The 16,714-nt window shown below is 38.5% G+C and overlaps 2 protein-coding genes across 3 annotated transcripts; one reads left to right on the top strand and one right to left on the bottom strand.

The window, feature by feature from the left end:
* Nucleotides 1-8,478: 8,478 nt before the first annotated feature.
* LOC137001844 (putative leucine-rich repeat-containing protein DDB_G0290503) lies at nucleotides 8,479-12,391 on the bottom strand. The gene is made up of 8 exons (XM_067361032.1): nucleotides 12,166-12,391; nucleotides 11,474-11,610; nucleotides 11,259-11,375; nucleotides 10,857-11,184; nucleotides 9,747-9,820; nucleotides 9,407-9,599; nucleotides 8,828-9,324; nucleotides 8,479-8,754 (listed from the first exon to the last, which is right to left on the bottom strand). Exons 1-7 carry the CDS (start codon nucleotides 12,389-12,391, stop codon nucleotides 9,074-9,076), a joined length of 1,326 nt encoding a protein of 441 aa, XP_067217133.1. The 3' UTR covers nucleotides 8,479-8,754; nucleotides 8,828-9,073.
* A 575-nt stretch (nucleotides 12,392-12,966) lies between these two features.
* LOC137001843 (uncharacterized) lies at nucleotides 12,967-15,958 on the top strand. 2 transcript variants are annotated; one of them, XM_067361031.1, is made up of 3 exons: nucleotides 12,967-13,102; nucleotides 13,199-14,297; nucleotides 14,469-15,958. In XM_067361031.1, exons 1-3 carry the CDS (start codon nucleotides 12,992-12,994, stop codon nucleotides 15,956-15,958), a joined length of 2,700 nt encoding a protein of 899 aa, XP_067217132.1. In that variant the 5' UTR covers nucleotides 12,967-12,991. The 2 variants fall into 2 exon arrangements, with proteins under 2 accessions (XP_067217132.1, XP_067217131.1); XM_067361030.1 differs by having other exon boundaries at nucleotides 13,199-15,958.
* Nucleotides 15,959-16,714: the final 756 nt, after the last annotated feature.

Here is a 16,714-nt window from a genome sequence, read left to right as displayed (position 1 = left end):
ATTCAGAAAGTCACGATCGTCTCTTTCCCTCACCGCGTCACTTTCAGGGTGGCGCGGCGAAGTTGGTACATTGAAAAGTTACGGGGGCTGGGAGCTTCGATGCGGATGCGCTCAAGAATTCGGAGCTAAACCCAGAGAACAGAGTGTTCTTTGATTTCTCATACGCCGATCACGTAAACTAGTCACATTTTTTTATTTTCATAACAATATAAGTGTAACAATACTATGCTGTATATCCTAAAATTATTTATATTTTAGTAACTATTTAATTTCAATATTATATTTAACCAATATAAATAGTCACGTCCAGATTATGGAGATGAGAAATAAGTACAAATCAAGCTCCGAATTCATTTGTCTATTAGGATAAAATGATTTGAGCCGCAGAGATGTATGTGTCGTTCCGCGTTCTCACCCTAATAGATCGCATACTTGGACGGCGAACAAAGTTGTCAGTAGCAAGGTGCTGACGCGAGAAAGCGTTGGTTCAAAGCAAAGGCTAGTCTTCTCTACGAGTATGCTCTCGCATGCTGCTCTCGGTTTTGCGCACGACCGAGCGCCGATAATTCACCGAGACCTCTGGCCTTACAACGTGACATCGGCGTGAGAGGCGTCCAAGCGTACCCGAGTGATTAATGAAGAGATGCAAAATGTACTCGGACTAGCGTCTGTTGGCGTGCCAAGCTTCGTCGCATGCGAGTTGCAACAAAGATTCCTTTATCACTCGTCCAGCTGTACAATACTATTTGGATTTTTAACTAAAATTGCAATAATTTTCATGTTTAATGTCAAATATTTTTGGAAAATTAAACATCTCTAAGTATTCTCCGATGAAAAACAAAATTGATGTCAAAATTCCTCTCGCTCGTTTGCCGTCTACTAAATCGCAAGTCCACCAATTTTGGTTTACAAGCAGCACGATGCGTCTGACGATCGATGTCGCGCAAGTTATATACGCACTCGCATTGGCCGAGAAACGCAGCAATTCGAGCGTCGCGACGCTGGTTCACGACGTGTCTTTACGCGCGTGCGAGAAAATAAGAGTGTGTTCGTGGGTTAACAGCCGGGGCAGTCACATTCCGCGTCTGCGACGACATCGGATGGAGAGAAAGGGAGACGTCTGAGCACAGGCGTCGTCGTCAACGAAAGCGGCCACGTCGACGAAACTATTCCCGTCCGTTCGCGCCATGAATCTCCTCGGCGTCTTGCTTCCCCTGTCAACCTCTGCCGGACCTCTCTCTGGACTCTGCCGAACTCTCCGCCCGAACTGTTCTTTGCTGTCACCGCGAGATACGCGAGTTACGCTCGTTCGAGAAGAGCGGCGCGTCGATGATTTGTTGGCGAGGCGTTTCTCGGAGAAAATACACGCGCCACGCACTCACACGAGTATTCGACGAACTCATACATACGCCGCCGCGTTATTTCGACGCGGATACGCGTTGTACCGTTCACCACGTTGACTCTTCGCGTTTGGTACAAAGTGCAAACCGCCACTGTGTCCTCGACACGAGACACTGCTAGACACGTGTTTCGGACGGCGCGAAGCAGCGCGCCGACAGCAAGGACGAGGAAAAAATCGTACGACATTTTTGAAAGAATGGTACGCGGTCTGCGTGCTTGTCGCTGCGAAACTTGGCGTGAAAAAGAGAGAACAAAAACGGTTTTTCGCGCGATTAGAGAACTCAAACGAGAGAACTTTTATCTCAAGCGTGAACGCAACAACCATTTCACTAATTCTGTAACTAATTTGATCAAAGTTTTCAAAAATATTAATAACTTAAAAATTAAACAAAACGTTAAAATGAAATATAACACTCTGCATCGTTAATTCGTCGAGAGAACGTATTTGTCGGTAAGCCACGGCGGTGACCCGTGTCGTCAAGGATTTGGTGAGACCTTCCCTTCTCGGTTTCGTAGGTGATCACTCACCGATGTCATCGGTACCGACCGAGAGACAAACAAACTTGCTACCTTGTCTTGACCGTAGGGCGAAGGTGGTGTCACTATAAACGAGCTGTCAAAGCTTTGACGAATTCGAAGGGGAAGTATCATATCTTCGAAAAAAAAGAGATTACCGTAGCCGCGTTATATAAGATGGAAACACGGGTGGGACGCGAAGAATTCGCCCTTGAAGGACTGGCAATAATTTTTAATCGTACAAACTCGGCATTTCTTGCTGCAACGAGAGAAAGGAGCTTCCGGACGGATGTAACCGAGCAGCGGCAAAGGAACAGGCGGTCTCTCGAGTGTTGAGAGGACGTCGAAGGAGGGTTTCCGATACCGCCACTTAATGCCGTGGCTCGAAATTAATTAAACTTTTGCGTTCTTCCCGGAGCTACCGCGCGGGAGCCGCGCGCCGTGGAAATAAAACGTTGATGACACGGCAACTCGGGTCCCACAAAGCCCACCCCGCCGTCGACAGAAGGCGCGTCGCTCCTTAATGGGAAAAAGGTAAACGAATTCTCACGCTGTTCCATCGTTTTGATAAAATAAAAGTCTTCCTCACCCTCGCGTTTGGTATGGATGATACTGAAAGAAAGAGAGAAGGAACGAAAGGCAGAAAGAGCCGCATGATCCCTGTAGTGAAATAAACAAAAAACGCGCGAGCGGAAGAGAAGGACGAAAGTGACTCGCACCCCTTTTAACGCGACCGCGCTTCTTGTGGAAAATTCGCCGTCGCATCAGAATTAAGCTCCGCTGTCAGATCCGGTGTTAATTTATATTCGCACCAACATTCGCTCTGCTCATTATCGCCTCCACAATTATCAGGACATCGCCGTTTGCGTTTGAGTACAAACGCTCGACTTCGCCGCTGCTTTTCCGGTTATTCAATCGCGTGAGCGCAAGTCACACGTGAGTTCAAAGTAATGTATATTTATAGGTTCGTTAGTTACGAACAGGAAATGAAAGAAATAGTGAAACCTCTCGTGAACTCCGATTCCTCTCTGTCATGATTTGCTATGTTTGCATTGCCCGTCCATGATTTACATTATATCAATCAGAGAATAGTGAATAAATATCGATTTATCGTTATTCGTGCTGAGATAGCAATAATGGTAAAATCTAGAAAGCGATTTAGAGCGATCTTGAATAGTCAATTATATTGCTTGATTTTGAAAATTCAGTTCTCCAATCTCATTCTAACTTACATATAACAAATATTATAATATAATTATAAAATATATAAAAATTAGGCAGAGCTATAATAAAACTAATTAGTAATCTGAATTTTCAATGTTTCTTTAATCGACGTTTCACCTTTAAAACGCTTAAATACAACGCTTACCGGTTTCCGCCGGCGCCGCGTCTGGTCCATTCATAAACGCGCGAAAATGAGGATGAGGGGACTTTGTCGAGCATCTTCCATGGGATAAAATAGCATAGTCTTGCGCACCCACTCGCCTTGTAATGCCTCGCGACGATTCAGTGGCGGTCGAGCGCAATTTCGCCGACGGATTTTCCCCGCGATTCGACCGACCGCTCTTTTTCTCCATTGAGTGTCTCCTAAACGCGGCTTTCGCGCTAGTGCATCCTTATCCTCCAAATTGTTCCCATTCGAGAACGAACCGGTGGCGCGCCGTCCCTGAAAGACTCGTTCACGCTTATAAATCTCAGCCCGCAGCGGCGTATAGCAAAAGGATGAACAAAGAAAACGGAAGATACAGAAGGAAACAGAGAGGAGAAAGAGAGAGAGAGAGAAAGAGAAGAGGGGAAAGAGACGAGAGCGCGAGAGGATAGAGAGAGGCGAGAAGCGCCTCTCACAAAGCGCTTCACCCGCCTCTTTGCCGCCACAAACAACCTCTTTATGGAGTCAGCTCTGAAACCGCTTCGCGAAAGACAGAAAGAAAGGCCGAGCGCGATAGAAAAGGGGAGCCGGCGGGGTGGCGGGGGGGAGGGATCAGAAACCTGTCCTCGGAATTCCTAATTCTTCGAAACCGGCGGAGAATTCCCGAAAGGTTCCATTCAGGACCAGCGATCTCAGGCATATCATTAGCACCGTTTCCAGGTACTCCGGGCGGCCCGCAGAGCTCGTGTGAATGGTTTGTTCGGGTTTACTGACTCTTGTCCTCCTCTCTCCCTCTTTCTCCTCCCTTTCGCCTTCTGGATCGCGCTCTCTCGAATCGAAATCTCGCGTAAACCGTCCTCGTCGCTACTGTACCCGTTCTCTCGCCTCGCTTTGGCGCGCCTCTCTCCCTTTCCCACTCGACGCTTTCCTTCGAACGCGCGGCGCGTCTTGGACCGCCCTTTACTATCTTGGCAAACGAAAAAGAACGACAAGGTGTAGCACGGTGGTCGTTCGGTTTTGTTAAGACGGCGAAATGTGCGGTTTGCAGCACACGTTGTTGCAGCACGACTCTACAAGCGGGCTCCTCAATGCGCGGTTCTCAAACAAGTCCGCAGGTATGTACCGAATCGACAACGACGACAAGGGGAAACCAGCTGAATGGCCAGACGAAGTCCCTCGTTAACTACGGCCTTGGCGCCGATCGAGATGCCCGTCTTGATATCGCGCGCTTGACGATTGCATCCTGACTCGTGATCGTTCTTTAACCTTCCTCGCTACTTGGACTTTTGGTCTACAGCTACATTTCCATTCACATTATTGCAAAGCGCTTCGAATACGAGTGGCTCGCAAATGGAGCAAATAAGCGAGATGTTCAACAACTATCGTTGCCCTCTTTTTCATACTAATTACTGTGCAAATTTAAGCAAAACTATACTGAAAAAAATCGATTATTAAATTTAATTAAATTTTAATTAAATAATTTAAATGCATTTTTTTTAACGTTAAATGTTCGACTGATGATTATGCTAATGTTATCTAATGCTTCGAGGTCTTGAATAAACTTCAGTAGCTGCAAACGTGTGTATGTGCTACTTTACTGTACAGCCGAACCGATGCGTTTCGAAATCGTTGTCCAATTCCCCGATACAGATAGCCCGAACATCCGACCGATCGATGTCGTGGGTGGTCAATAACGAGGACAGCTGTGAATGAGTCCAGTGTTCGATGACTCGTTTATGCACGTCGTTATCCGCTTACACGCGAATATCCCAATGACCCAAGGCCGCGCTCGAACAAAAACCATTTATTGTTCTTCGTGACTGCTGACTCGATTTCGCAACGAATGGTGATATCGATGATAGAAAATAGACGGTGCAAACACGAGCGTATGTTTTAATAAAAGATAAAAGTAAAGATACTTTTCTAGCGCAATTTTAATCAATCAATCCGTGTAACTTTAATTTATCGAGATGCGTAATTTATTGTATCATCAATATTTTTAGTACTAACAGCGCACATTTAAATAATTTGAGAACTATCGGCAAGTGACGCTTGTGTCGTCCAAAAACTCGTGTCGAAAGTGGTAGACTAAAAAAGTAATAGGTTATTAAAATTACAAGGCTATCGAATGTTAGTAGAATAAAACGGAACTCGCAACACAGTCGCGCGTGCTAATTTTACAAATCGATTGATTTACCGCAAGCAGAACCGCGCGACAGTTGTATAAAGCTTTCTCGTGATTGCAGCGTCAATCAGTAACGTCATTTACGAAAACATTATTTATTAACGCAATCCAAGTCTGAGCGGACGAATTGGCTAAACTGGTAAGTATCGTGGCTGCGCGTCGCGCCTTCGTTATAGCGGATGAAAACATTGACTGGGGGGGGGGCAGCAGACGCGGGGGGGGGGGGGGGGAGATGGGGAGTAGAGGTGGGACAACGTGCATGCAGGTTAATAATAATTCGCGACCGGGCCGGCGGTGTCCGGATAAGATAACAGGAAAGGCTGCTGGTAATAGGCGGTAGGTACGGTATGTATTTTGCCCTACGAGAGAGACGACGACAGTGCGGGACGGAGATCGGACGCGGGACGGAAGATGGGGAAGAGAGAGGAAGAGAGCGGGTGTGCGAGGGAGAGAGAGGGCCAGGCGTGTGCGCGGCGTAGAACATACGCTTCATTAACGGATCATCTCGTGTTAATATCTACTTTATCCCGGGGCTGACCGTATCAGCTCTGGCCAGGCGCGCGGATACCAGCGGATACCAACGCGTACGAACGGGACACGCGGCGCGGGCCTGCAATCTACCCTATCTCGTCGGCGCATCATCGTTCGCAGCTACACCCGGTGCCGTACCAAACCGCCGCACACCTCTTTCCACCCCGCAGACTTTCCTCGATCATCCGCGTCTGTCCTTTTCCGCCGCCGCACTCTTTCCGCCGCCGCACTCTTTCCGCCTCCGCGCGCTCTTTATCAACGCGCGGACGTATCGCGGCGCCAGACCGACAGAATCCAAACGTTTTTCTACGTAAAACGTAGATATACGTGAGTTTAAATTTCAAATAATGTGGTAAAAATCTTTAAACTTTATTAGTGTTGTAGCGATATAACTTCTTTATACAATCATTCCTCGTAGAAAGAATTATTAATTAAAGAGCATTTTGTCATTTAAAATTTTGTAATTTTTTATATCAGCCCTTCGAACAAAGTTTGATACTCACGAATACTTGGTTTGCGACAAAGACGCAGCGACGGTTTTATCGGCAAATTTCGCGAGCGTACTTTTTCTTGTCGTCTCGCAAATACGACATTCGTAACCGCGCGGGCTAACGTAGGTGAATTACAGGTGATACGTGCGGCGAGAGAAAGGGGGGGAGGCGAAAACGGGTGAGAGAAAAGGTGTTCGGGCGATGCGGTAACTGGAGGGTTACGAGCGCCGCGGGGCCCGCGTGCGCCCTGCGACTCGTATAACATCGTAATCGCAATGACGGTAATAACGTCTCGTAAAGTCTTTTTACATAATCAACATTATTCACAATTTAGGGGCGAATGGGCCACCGGGAACGCGCGCGCACGAGAAGATAGAAACGACGATGCCGGGTGGTGCGGCGGCGGCGGTGGTGCGCGATATGGTACAGCGTGGAGGAATGGCTTGTGCGGTCTCTCAAAGCAACGCGGAGGATACACCCCTCTCCCTCCCTTCTATCCATGCGTTCCCTGCTCGATGACAAAGTGGGCATAACCACGTGCTCGTGGAACGCTGCCACGAGACGCGGATGGTGGGACAAGGGGGAACGGAAGGGGTGGTTAGACAAACGAGCCCCTTGTGGGGTGTTCCAAAGGATATTCTACCAACCGACCGTATCGCGGCTGCCCGGGCATTGCTGGCAGGATGTGTAATAGTATGTACGTACTCGCGTAATATTAGAGCTCCCTCGTAGTTTGTCTGCTAACCAGGGATAGAGTAGGGGAAATGACGAGCGAGAATTACCTCCATTTACACGTTCGGTTTAGACGGGACTGTCAGCATTCAATTGCCATCTCGCATTAAGATCTCGCGATAAATCCGCCAATTCACGTCGAAGCGGTGAGGCGAGGAGGAGGCCGAAACTAAAATTATGGCAAAGAACTTACAAAACTGTCCGCCCCGCAATCGTATATAAGCTTTAACGTTTCATCGTATTCCTCAATAATTAATGACACTATCTTTCAATGTCTCGTACGACAGAAGTTAGTAAGTGAGAGAACGAGGAATACGTGCACGTCATAAAAGATACAGGCGTACCATCGGTATGTTTGTCTTACGGCGGAGGGCTCTAAGCTGGCCAAAACCAAGTCCAGGAAGTGGGAACTGGGCGACAACGGGAGAGAGTGGTCGGAGGTTGTAGATGGAGTAGGTTGGCCGAGCTCTGGTAGTCAGCTGCTGTCAGTCCAGTCCATCCGTCCGCCCGTCCGTCGGGGTCCGTTTCCAGCCAGACGCAAACCCCACCGCCTTTCGAGGTCGGAGGTGAATACACGCTTTTCTACTTAGCGAAGGGGCACCCCCAAGGGGGTTGAAGGCCGAGACCCACCCTAATTGCGTCCGAGAGACCGGACAAAGCGCGACTCGTGTATGTGTGCGCGCGGGAGCGCGCGCGGTCGAAGGAGCGCGGAGGCGGACGTGCAGGTCGCGGAGAAAGGGCGACGGTGCGGGGGAGGGTGGGAGACGGTTATGTCCGGAGCTCCGGCGTTCAGTTCCGGTTCCCACCTCTTGTCCGTCGGGCTACTGCCCTCTGCCCTGGCGAAAATAGGATGTTTATTAAAAGTTTATAAGAAGTTTGCTGAAGTGTTGAGTAGATGTTTTATTTGAGATCTAAAACATTTATGAAAGTGTTTATAAGATGGAAATTTAAACACCAAATTGTTCATGAAATGTTCACGATTATGTTTAATAGGCGTTGAGAAAGTGTTATGTAATGTTTTTGCAAATGTTGCAAATGTTCAGAAAGTGTTTTTTCTTAAACTCTTGCCAAACATTGGCACACTTTAGAAACATTTTACAAACTCTTTAACATCAACAATAAAAACAGTTGGAACACTTTATAAACACTTTAACAACATCAATAAAAAACAGTACACAACATTTCTCGAACACCTATCAAACATAATCGTACACATCTCATAAATCTGTTAAAAATAATTTATTAAAATAAAGTTTTTTTAAAAAATAATTTTATTTAATATAAATAAAGAACATAAATCATAGAATAATTAAAAGAACATAATCATAGAATAAATCATAGAAAAATTGTTTCTCTAAATTTTTTTTATAATATAATTTATAATGTAATATATTCAGTATTAATTTAGATAACCAAAGATAAGTATTGCGCATAAGAATCAATCGATTAAAAATGTATAGTGCTCATTTGTAACTCATGACAGTAGGTTAAATTTCTTTCTTAAAATCTTAAAGTGTTGTTCCTGATTTCTGGAATATAAAAAGCCGTCATTAGAATTAAGTAAGATTATTTTTTTTACGTAAAAACTATAAATAAATTTACCACAATTTTCTGACATGGAATAATTGGAAGTTATTGGAACTGCTGTTGGACCCTGCGGTTCATATATGTCATAAGGAGTCTGCCAGCTCGAACAGCTAGGCTCTGATAATGCTGTATGTTCAAAATATTTCTGTTGATTTTGTAATTGCTGAACTGATGATTCTTGGTGATTAAATTGCAATTGTTGGGTTATTTCTGGTTGCTGGGTTATTACTGGTTGCTGATTTATTACTGGTTGTTGAGTTATTACTGGTTGTTGAACTGATTGCAGCAAAGAGCCTCTCCTTTGATATGATCTTTTTTTTCTATTAGAATCAAGTTGTAGTGATTGTTCACTAGGCGTACCGCTTTTTTTAGACGGGGTCCATTCATGTCAATACATCTTTTCGAAAGATATGTTGGGAGACTATTAATCAAATCTTCTATTTGGGCAGAACTATATTTACGGTCTTCAGTATTCCCTATCGTAAGACTTTCAAGCCATTTTCTGTAATGGTCTGTAAATTAATACATTTACTATTAAAATAAGTATGTGTCCAAAATATACATAAAACTATTCAATAGAATACAAAATCTTACATTTGGCAACATTTACAAAGTAACGTGAAAAGGATTGTAGGTTTGAACTCCGAGGCTTTCCGTATCGCATATTTCGAGCATTGTCACCATAGACGCCTATAAGGAGTGCTACAGCCCAGTCAGAATGCTCCTTGACTGTACTAAGAATTTGATGAGCATATTTGGAGCACATAATTCCTTCACCAAGATGTACCTTAGAAAGTAGCAATAAATTGATTAAAAGAACTCGACAAAAACATAACTTATAAAGAACATTAAAAAAACATTGAGGTACTGGCGTATATGTATGTATTTTTTATTCGAAAAAAAAAAACAAAAAAAAGATATATAATAAGAATACCTTCTCTTCAGATTCAGATGTGTCCTCAGAAGCCACGCTGCTTGAAGTAGGTGTAAAAGAAGATAAATGTGTTTCTAAAAAAATATATATATTTTATAGAATCTCATATTTTCTCAGTGAGTTTGCAATGTAATTCTATGAGCAAAACTATTATATAAATCTTATCTTCCAAAAAAATTGATACTTATTAAAATCTTCTCAGATAATCTTCTAAGATAACAGTGTTCCCATTGAGATTATTTCATTTGTAGTAGTATTATTAAACAATTATAATATTTGAAATGATTCTCACCTATGCTTATCGAATATTTAAATGTCCTGCATGTATTGTATTAAAATAAATCTACTTAAAAAACAATTAAATCTAAAAATTTAAAAACTAAATCTACTATTACATAACTTAAAACTAACAAACAAGTCTAAGAGGCTAAGATTTTTATCATTATTACGACATCATATAATTGAATGTGAATTATCTTGAATCTCTTTTACTAAAACTCGATTTGAAAAAGTGATTGATTTCATCTCAAATATTTAATTGCTTATAACATTCTATGTTTTTCATAAAAAATCTTTCTCATAAGAAGGCATGCAAGACAAATGTAGGGCTTTGTTCAGTTACTCTGAATTATCAATATAAACTAAGTAGACTAAAATGATTTGTAGTTAGAAATATAATCTTATTAATTAATTTATATAATATTAGCCTGCTAACATGCTATAATTTTGTACTGTGTAAAACATGACCATTTTATTGAAATGATCATTTGTAACTCTGCCATACAGATAAAGTTGTACAGTATTAATGATAGATAATGTTTTTAACTAATCGTTAACCAATTATAAAAAATAGTTTCACAAATAAAAGACTAATAAAAGAGCAGAAAATGTACTAATATTAAAAAAATGTTAATATTATAATTATTCTATAATTTTTTAATTATTTCTATAATTTTGTACTGTGTAAAAAGTGAGAAAGTTATTTTCAGTTATTTTCAGGGCACAAAGCCCTGTTGGCTTGATATAGTCTACTTAGATCTGATATAGTCTACTCAGAAAGATTATTTATCCAATTTAATACTTTCTGAACATTTGTTGCAGGTGACGTACTCATTATGTCTTCGATACTTGATATCTTTTGGTCAAGTTTCGTTATAACGCTCTCTTCAAATACATCTATAACTTTCTTCTCCAAATTTTTCTTTAATCTTTCTTCTAATTCCATCATTTTTTTTTCAAAAAACTTTTCTAAATATTTAACTTGCGGATTATTGATAAAAGAAAGTGCTTCATCCTTTTCTTTTAATTCATTCTCTAATTGCAGAATTTTTTCTTGAAGATACTTTGTTTCAGTCGAATTTCTATAAATAAATTTATGTTTCTTATTTTCAACTTGAATATTATCCTCATCATATGTTTTATCATTTTTAGTTTTTTTCTGCAATAAATAAAATAATTAATACTTAATATTTCACTATAATACTTCATATCACACTTTTCTGTGACACTTACTTTTGCTGCTTCAATTGTTATATTTTTGTCAAAAACTTTTTCATTTAATACATTGTTCTCGATAAATAATTCCAATTCCTTATTTGAAGCTTTTCGTTTTTTATTTTTCTTAATTTTCTGTGCAACAAAAAACATAAAATATTAAGTCAAAATAAAGAATTTTAGAAGCAATAAATAAAACGTTTACAACGAATGAAAAAAAAACTTATACTGACAACTTGATCTTTATTTTTTTGAATGCAATAATTTATATTCTCTTCTTGATCTTCTACTCCTGTAGATTCAGGTTCTTCATCATCAATTTGCAGGTCTGGCCACCTAGGTCTGACAGCATTTATAGCTTCTAAAGATTCTGAGATAAAAACATAAAAATATAATAAAGTATGTCAAGCGTTTCCTGTCCTTGTTACAACATTCATCAAATACAAAGTTACAAAGTTTTGATAATAGAGGAAAGTATTGCCAATAGGTGCTTTCCATTTAGCGATAGAAATCGACACAAGCGTCATTCTATCTTTATTGCTCAATAGTGTTGAAAAGAAATAGAATGATGCTTATGTCGACTTGTGTCGCTAAATGGAAAGCACCTATTATAATATTCATCACATATTCATCTAATTAAATATTATAAATTGCACTGCAGAAAAGTAAGAAAGATAAAATATAAAAATAAACATTGTTAAATTTTTAATAAATTAATTGATTAAACCAAACGGGTTTATATTAATTTTGATAAAATGTAATAATTTTTAATTTTTTAGGATAGAGTTTTTTAGAAGATATATATCAATATCTCAACGACTATCTATTAATAGTTGTAGTTTTTTATGTTAAATTTGAGAACATTGTCTCATCATGATGAGACAAGATGAGTTAGATGTTTTTTACGTACTTTCAAACTTCTTACCTGCCAGTTTGCCAATAACGGCATAATATTTTGATTCTTTGCCATCCTTGCTGCGCAAACTTGTTCGAACTGAGTACAGCTTTCCATATACATAATCATTTAGATCCTTGGGCTGAAATGGAATCTTTTGTCCTTTGTCATTAACGTCACTTATTTTGCTTATTGGCACTTTTTCTTTTTCATTATCTTTATATTTCACATACGCAAACCAACCAGACGTATCCATATCACTGTTGAAGTCAACTTAGTCAAAATTTCACACCGATCAATTTATTACAGCAGTGCTCGGAATTAGTCTAAACATTTCAACCGATTTCCGTGGTATATATACCTCTCCTTACCGCGCGCGCCGCAGCCGCTAGGGCCAGCGTCGCAGAGCGTTAGGAGCGACACTATCTGATTATGAGTGGGTTCTTCTCCCTATTTATTAAAATTTTAAAAAATGTATTAAAATTTATTAAAAATAAATTTTTTATTTTTAAATTTATTAAGTGGAAATATTTAAATAGATTTCCACGTCACCCATGAGATACTAATGCTGGTCCATCCGGCCCTGCGTACATAGCTTGCGCATGTGTACGATTACCTCTACATTCGTGCTTCTTCCAACGTCTAAAATCTAGCCATCCTGATTATGTGAAGTCATTTTGTTTACGTAATCTCGCGCATACATCAATCCGAGAACAGCGTTTATGTGTACTCGGCTTGTCAGTTAGTAAAAAAAAGCAGATATATTGTTTTGTCTCACTTTTATAAAGCCGGTAAGAATAAAAAAGAAATACTGAAAAGTAATATTGCAATTGTGAATGTGTATGTATCATTACAAATGGGGCGTTATAAGCGCTATTTGTTTTTAAAAGAGAAAATTCCTCGGTGTACGCAATGGTATCGACGCAAACGACAAAATGATGAAGAAACAATGTTTCGATCTAATTCGGTAAAGTATCTCTGTTGTTAACTAATAAGAAGAGGAGAATAAAATTGTGTTTACTAATCTCTCAATTTTAATTTAATTTTTTAACAATATCTTCAGATTACCCAGCAAAAGTCTGTGCATGAAATTCTACAAGAAGAACGGTTTCTACTTCATTCAAACTCTGATGAAAAGCAGGGAGAATGTATGAATTCTAATCAAGTATATACACAAGTACCTCAAATTGTATCGACAAGGAGCAGTTTAACAGAGGTCCCAACTCCAAGCTCAACATTAGTTAGAGAAACTCTACCAATTTTGTCAGTGCTTCAATCTACCTGTCAAGATTCGGATTCGATTGATTCGTTTTCAGCTGAAAGTTTTCAATCTTTTGCTAACGTTGAAAACCAAGACAAGAACAATAAAGATTGCAACTCTAAAAATACTATCATATTTAAAACTAAAAAAGAATCTGAATATGGAACTGAAAATGAATCTGAATATGGAACTGAAAATGAATCTGAATATAAAACTAAAAATAAATCGAATCTGGAAGAGGTTACAGATTGTCTCAGAGATAAACCTATTTTGAAAAATATTAAACCTTGTCTTGTAGAAGATGAAAATTATTCCATCTCTGACAAGGAGGAATTTATAAGAGAGTTATCAAGCTCGGATCAAGAAACTCTCTGCCCATGTACCAAAACTGCTGCTGCGGATGTAATGTTCATGTGTTTAGTGTTAGGATTGAGACATAACTTATCATGGGAAGCTCAGATTGATATTTTAAAAATATTCAATGCTATTTATGGAGATAACACAATAAAAGTAACAAAATACAGCTATTTCAAGTTATTAGACGAAGAAAGAGAAAACATATCTTTTCATATTTATTGTCCAGACTGTGAGATCTATCTTGGGAAAAAGGATGAGTTGAAAGAGAATAAGATGTGCACAAATTGTAGTGCTGATATTAATATTTCAAAGTCATCAAATTTCTTTATCTCAGTATCCTTAGAGTCTCAGCTTCAAAAATTGACAAAACACAATGATTTTATTCATGCTGTGATGAATCACAGATTCAATCGAAACAAAATTGAAGAAAATGCTTTGGAAGATCTTTACGATGGAGACGAATACAAGAAGCACTTTGAAAAAGGTTTATTGTCTTCACCATACAATTTTTCTTATTCTTTTTTTACTGACGGAATTCATACAGGTAAATCGAACAACAAGACACTTTGGCCAATTTATCTCACTATAAATGAATTACCAATTTTAGAACGGAACAAGTATGTCTTACTTGCTGGCTTATACATAGGATCTAAAGATCCTAATCAAAACGTTTTTCTACAACCATTTATTAACGAAGCTAATAAACTTTCCACAGAAGGATTCAAATGGTTTCACAATGGTAAAGAAACTATTAGTAAAGTTATTCCACTTTGTTGCATTGCTGACTCAGTTGCAAGATATCAACTACTTAATTTTCAATCATTTGCTGCCTATTATGGTTGCACATTCTGTTACCAAAAATCAGAACGCACACGGAAAGGACAAAGATTTACAATTTCAATTCATTCTGCTGAGGAAAGAACTTTAGACTCTATAAAAAAAGATTTGCTTAAAGCATATCAGAGGAAAGATGAAACAAATAAAAGCAAAAGACAGTATAGAGGAGTAAAAGGTTTTTCATCGTTAATGTTATTAAATTTCTTCAACTTTACTGCTGGATTTGTAGTTGATTATATGCATAATATTCTACTTGGAGTTACCAAATTACACACTGAACTTATTTTACAATCTACTCGCAAAAAATTTTGGCATATCTCAGAAAATGTAGGAATGGATCATATACGGAGTACAATTGATGAACGACTTTTAATGATACATCCCCCTTCTTCAATAACAAGAACTCCTCGCTCCATTAAAGACATAAGTAAGTGGAAAGCATCTGAGTGGAGAGCATGGTTATTATTTTATTCTATGCCATGTTTGAAAGGTCTGCTGAAAAAGAAGCATATAAATCATTTTGCAATGTTATCTACAGCAACTAATATTTTACTTCAAAAATCAATAACACGTGAAGAAGTGTTTCAAGCTCATAAACTTTTTTTGTGCTATATGTATTTATTTCAAAAATATTTTGATAAAGAAAACATGGTGTACAACATTCATCTTCTATCACATATTTGCAAAGGTGTTCTCAACTGGGGCCCATTATGGACTCATAATTCCTTTCTGTACGAAGGTCAAAACCGGCATCTTATGCAATTATATCATAGTCCTTCGAATGTTATTTTACAAATAGCGCGTAAGTTTCTCATTTATACTTCAATACCCCATTTGTGTTCAAAGCTTATTTTGTCACAAAAGACTATTGAATTTTCTGAGAAAATTTTAAAAAGAAATTTTATTCGCTTTATGCGTTGTGGAGAAGAAATTATACTTTTAGGAAAAGGCGAAAAATGTTCATTATCATCCGAGGAAGAGCAATTACTTGTGATAAATGGTATGTTAACTGAAAGTTATCTAGTTTATCAGAAAATGATTTATAAGCGGATAAGATATACATGTAGTAAATATAATAACAATAAACTTAATAATGACTCATACATATTAATCAGCTCTGGAGAAAAGGTTGTAATTAGATCAATTTTGAGATTTTCAGTTGGTGTTAAACTAATTGTACAGCAGCTTAACGTATGTGAATCTATTATTAAAAATAAAAATATAAGAAATTTTCATATTCAAAAAATAGATAGCTATGGCCATTTAAAATACATCGACGTAAGTCAAATAAAAAATCAGTGCATTTTTATAGATGTATCATGTGCTAACTATGTGTGTGAAATGCCATTCGGCTGTTACGGAGACTGAAAAGAATTCAGATAATCTTAATTAATAATCTGTAATGTAAATAAACTTAATTTTTGTTTTGTATTCATAAAATATTCTTCTGAATTTTTTTTTATTCTTTTAGGTAAAATTACATATATAAATGACGTATATGTATAAGTTACATTATGTATAACTTATATATGTAAATAATAAAATAATTATTTTTAAAAAGTTATATGACTGAAATGACTAAAATTTTACTTATTTTTTACTGTCTGCTAAAACAACCTGTCAGATTGTCCGTAATATCGTTAACCAGAAAATTAAAAATTTGATCATATATCGGAGATGTGTGCTCAGGAGGTGTTTCCTTGTTATGTTAGAAAAGTATTTGTAGCACATTGAAGACAACATTAATTATAAATTCCTCTGGATGCTTAGAAGTTGTTCGATTTGCATTTGCTGTTTTTAAACAGAGATCTCCATATTATGGAGATGTTTACTAATTGTTTACGAACAAAATGTTTACGACATGTTTGTCAGACTATTTTGATGCACGCTAAAATCTATGTTACGTGATTGTTTTTAAAGCGTTTCTTATGAAATGTTTAAGTGGCGTTTAATGACATAGTTTCAATCATTTCGATTATAGTTTTCTAAATGTTTGTAAAATGTTAGGGATTTGTGACGTGCTTCCAAACAATACAACTATCAATAAAACTCTTCATAAACAGTGTAACCATCGATAAAACACTTCATAAACATAATTTCCTATTAACAATTTCCGCCAGGGTG

Source organism: Linepithema humile, unplaced genomic scaffold (assembly GCF_040581485.1).
Source record: "Linepithema humile isolate Giens D197 unplaced genomic scaffold, Lhum_UNIL_v1.0 unplaced_2, whole genome shotgun sequence".
Classification (NCBI taxonomy): Eukaryota; Metazoa; Arthropoda; class Insecta; order Hymenoptera; family Formicidae; genus Linepithema; species Linepithema humile.
The sequence above is the reverse complement of the archived record's forward strand: the minus strand, read 5'-3'. Positions and strand labels throughout refer to the sequence as shown.

Bases quoted from the DNA above. Each gene is read 5' to 3' on its own strand.
- LOC137001844 (XM_067361032.1), bottom strand. From the start codon at position 12,391: ATGGATACGTCTGGTTGGTTTGCGTATGTGAAATATAAAGATAATGAA. The intron at 9,600-9,746 runs GTATTCTTATTA...CTACTTTCTAAG, and splicing joins CATCTGAATCTGAAGAGAAG to GTACATCTTGGTGAAGGAAT. The intron at 9,325-9,406 runs GTAAGATTTTGT...ATTAATTTACAG, and splicing joins CTTTGTAAATGTTGCCAAAT to ACCATTACAGAAAATGGCTT.
- LOC137001843 (XM_067361030.1), top strand. From the start codon at position 12,992: ATGGGGCGTTATAAGCGCTATTTGTTTTTAAAAGAGAAAATTCCTCGG. The intron at 13,103-13,198 runs GTAAAGTATCTC...CAATATCTTCAG, and splicing joins CAATGTTTCGATCTAATTCG to ATTACCCAGCAAAAGTCTGT.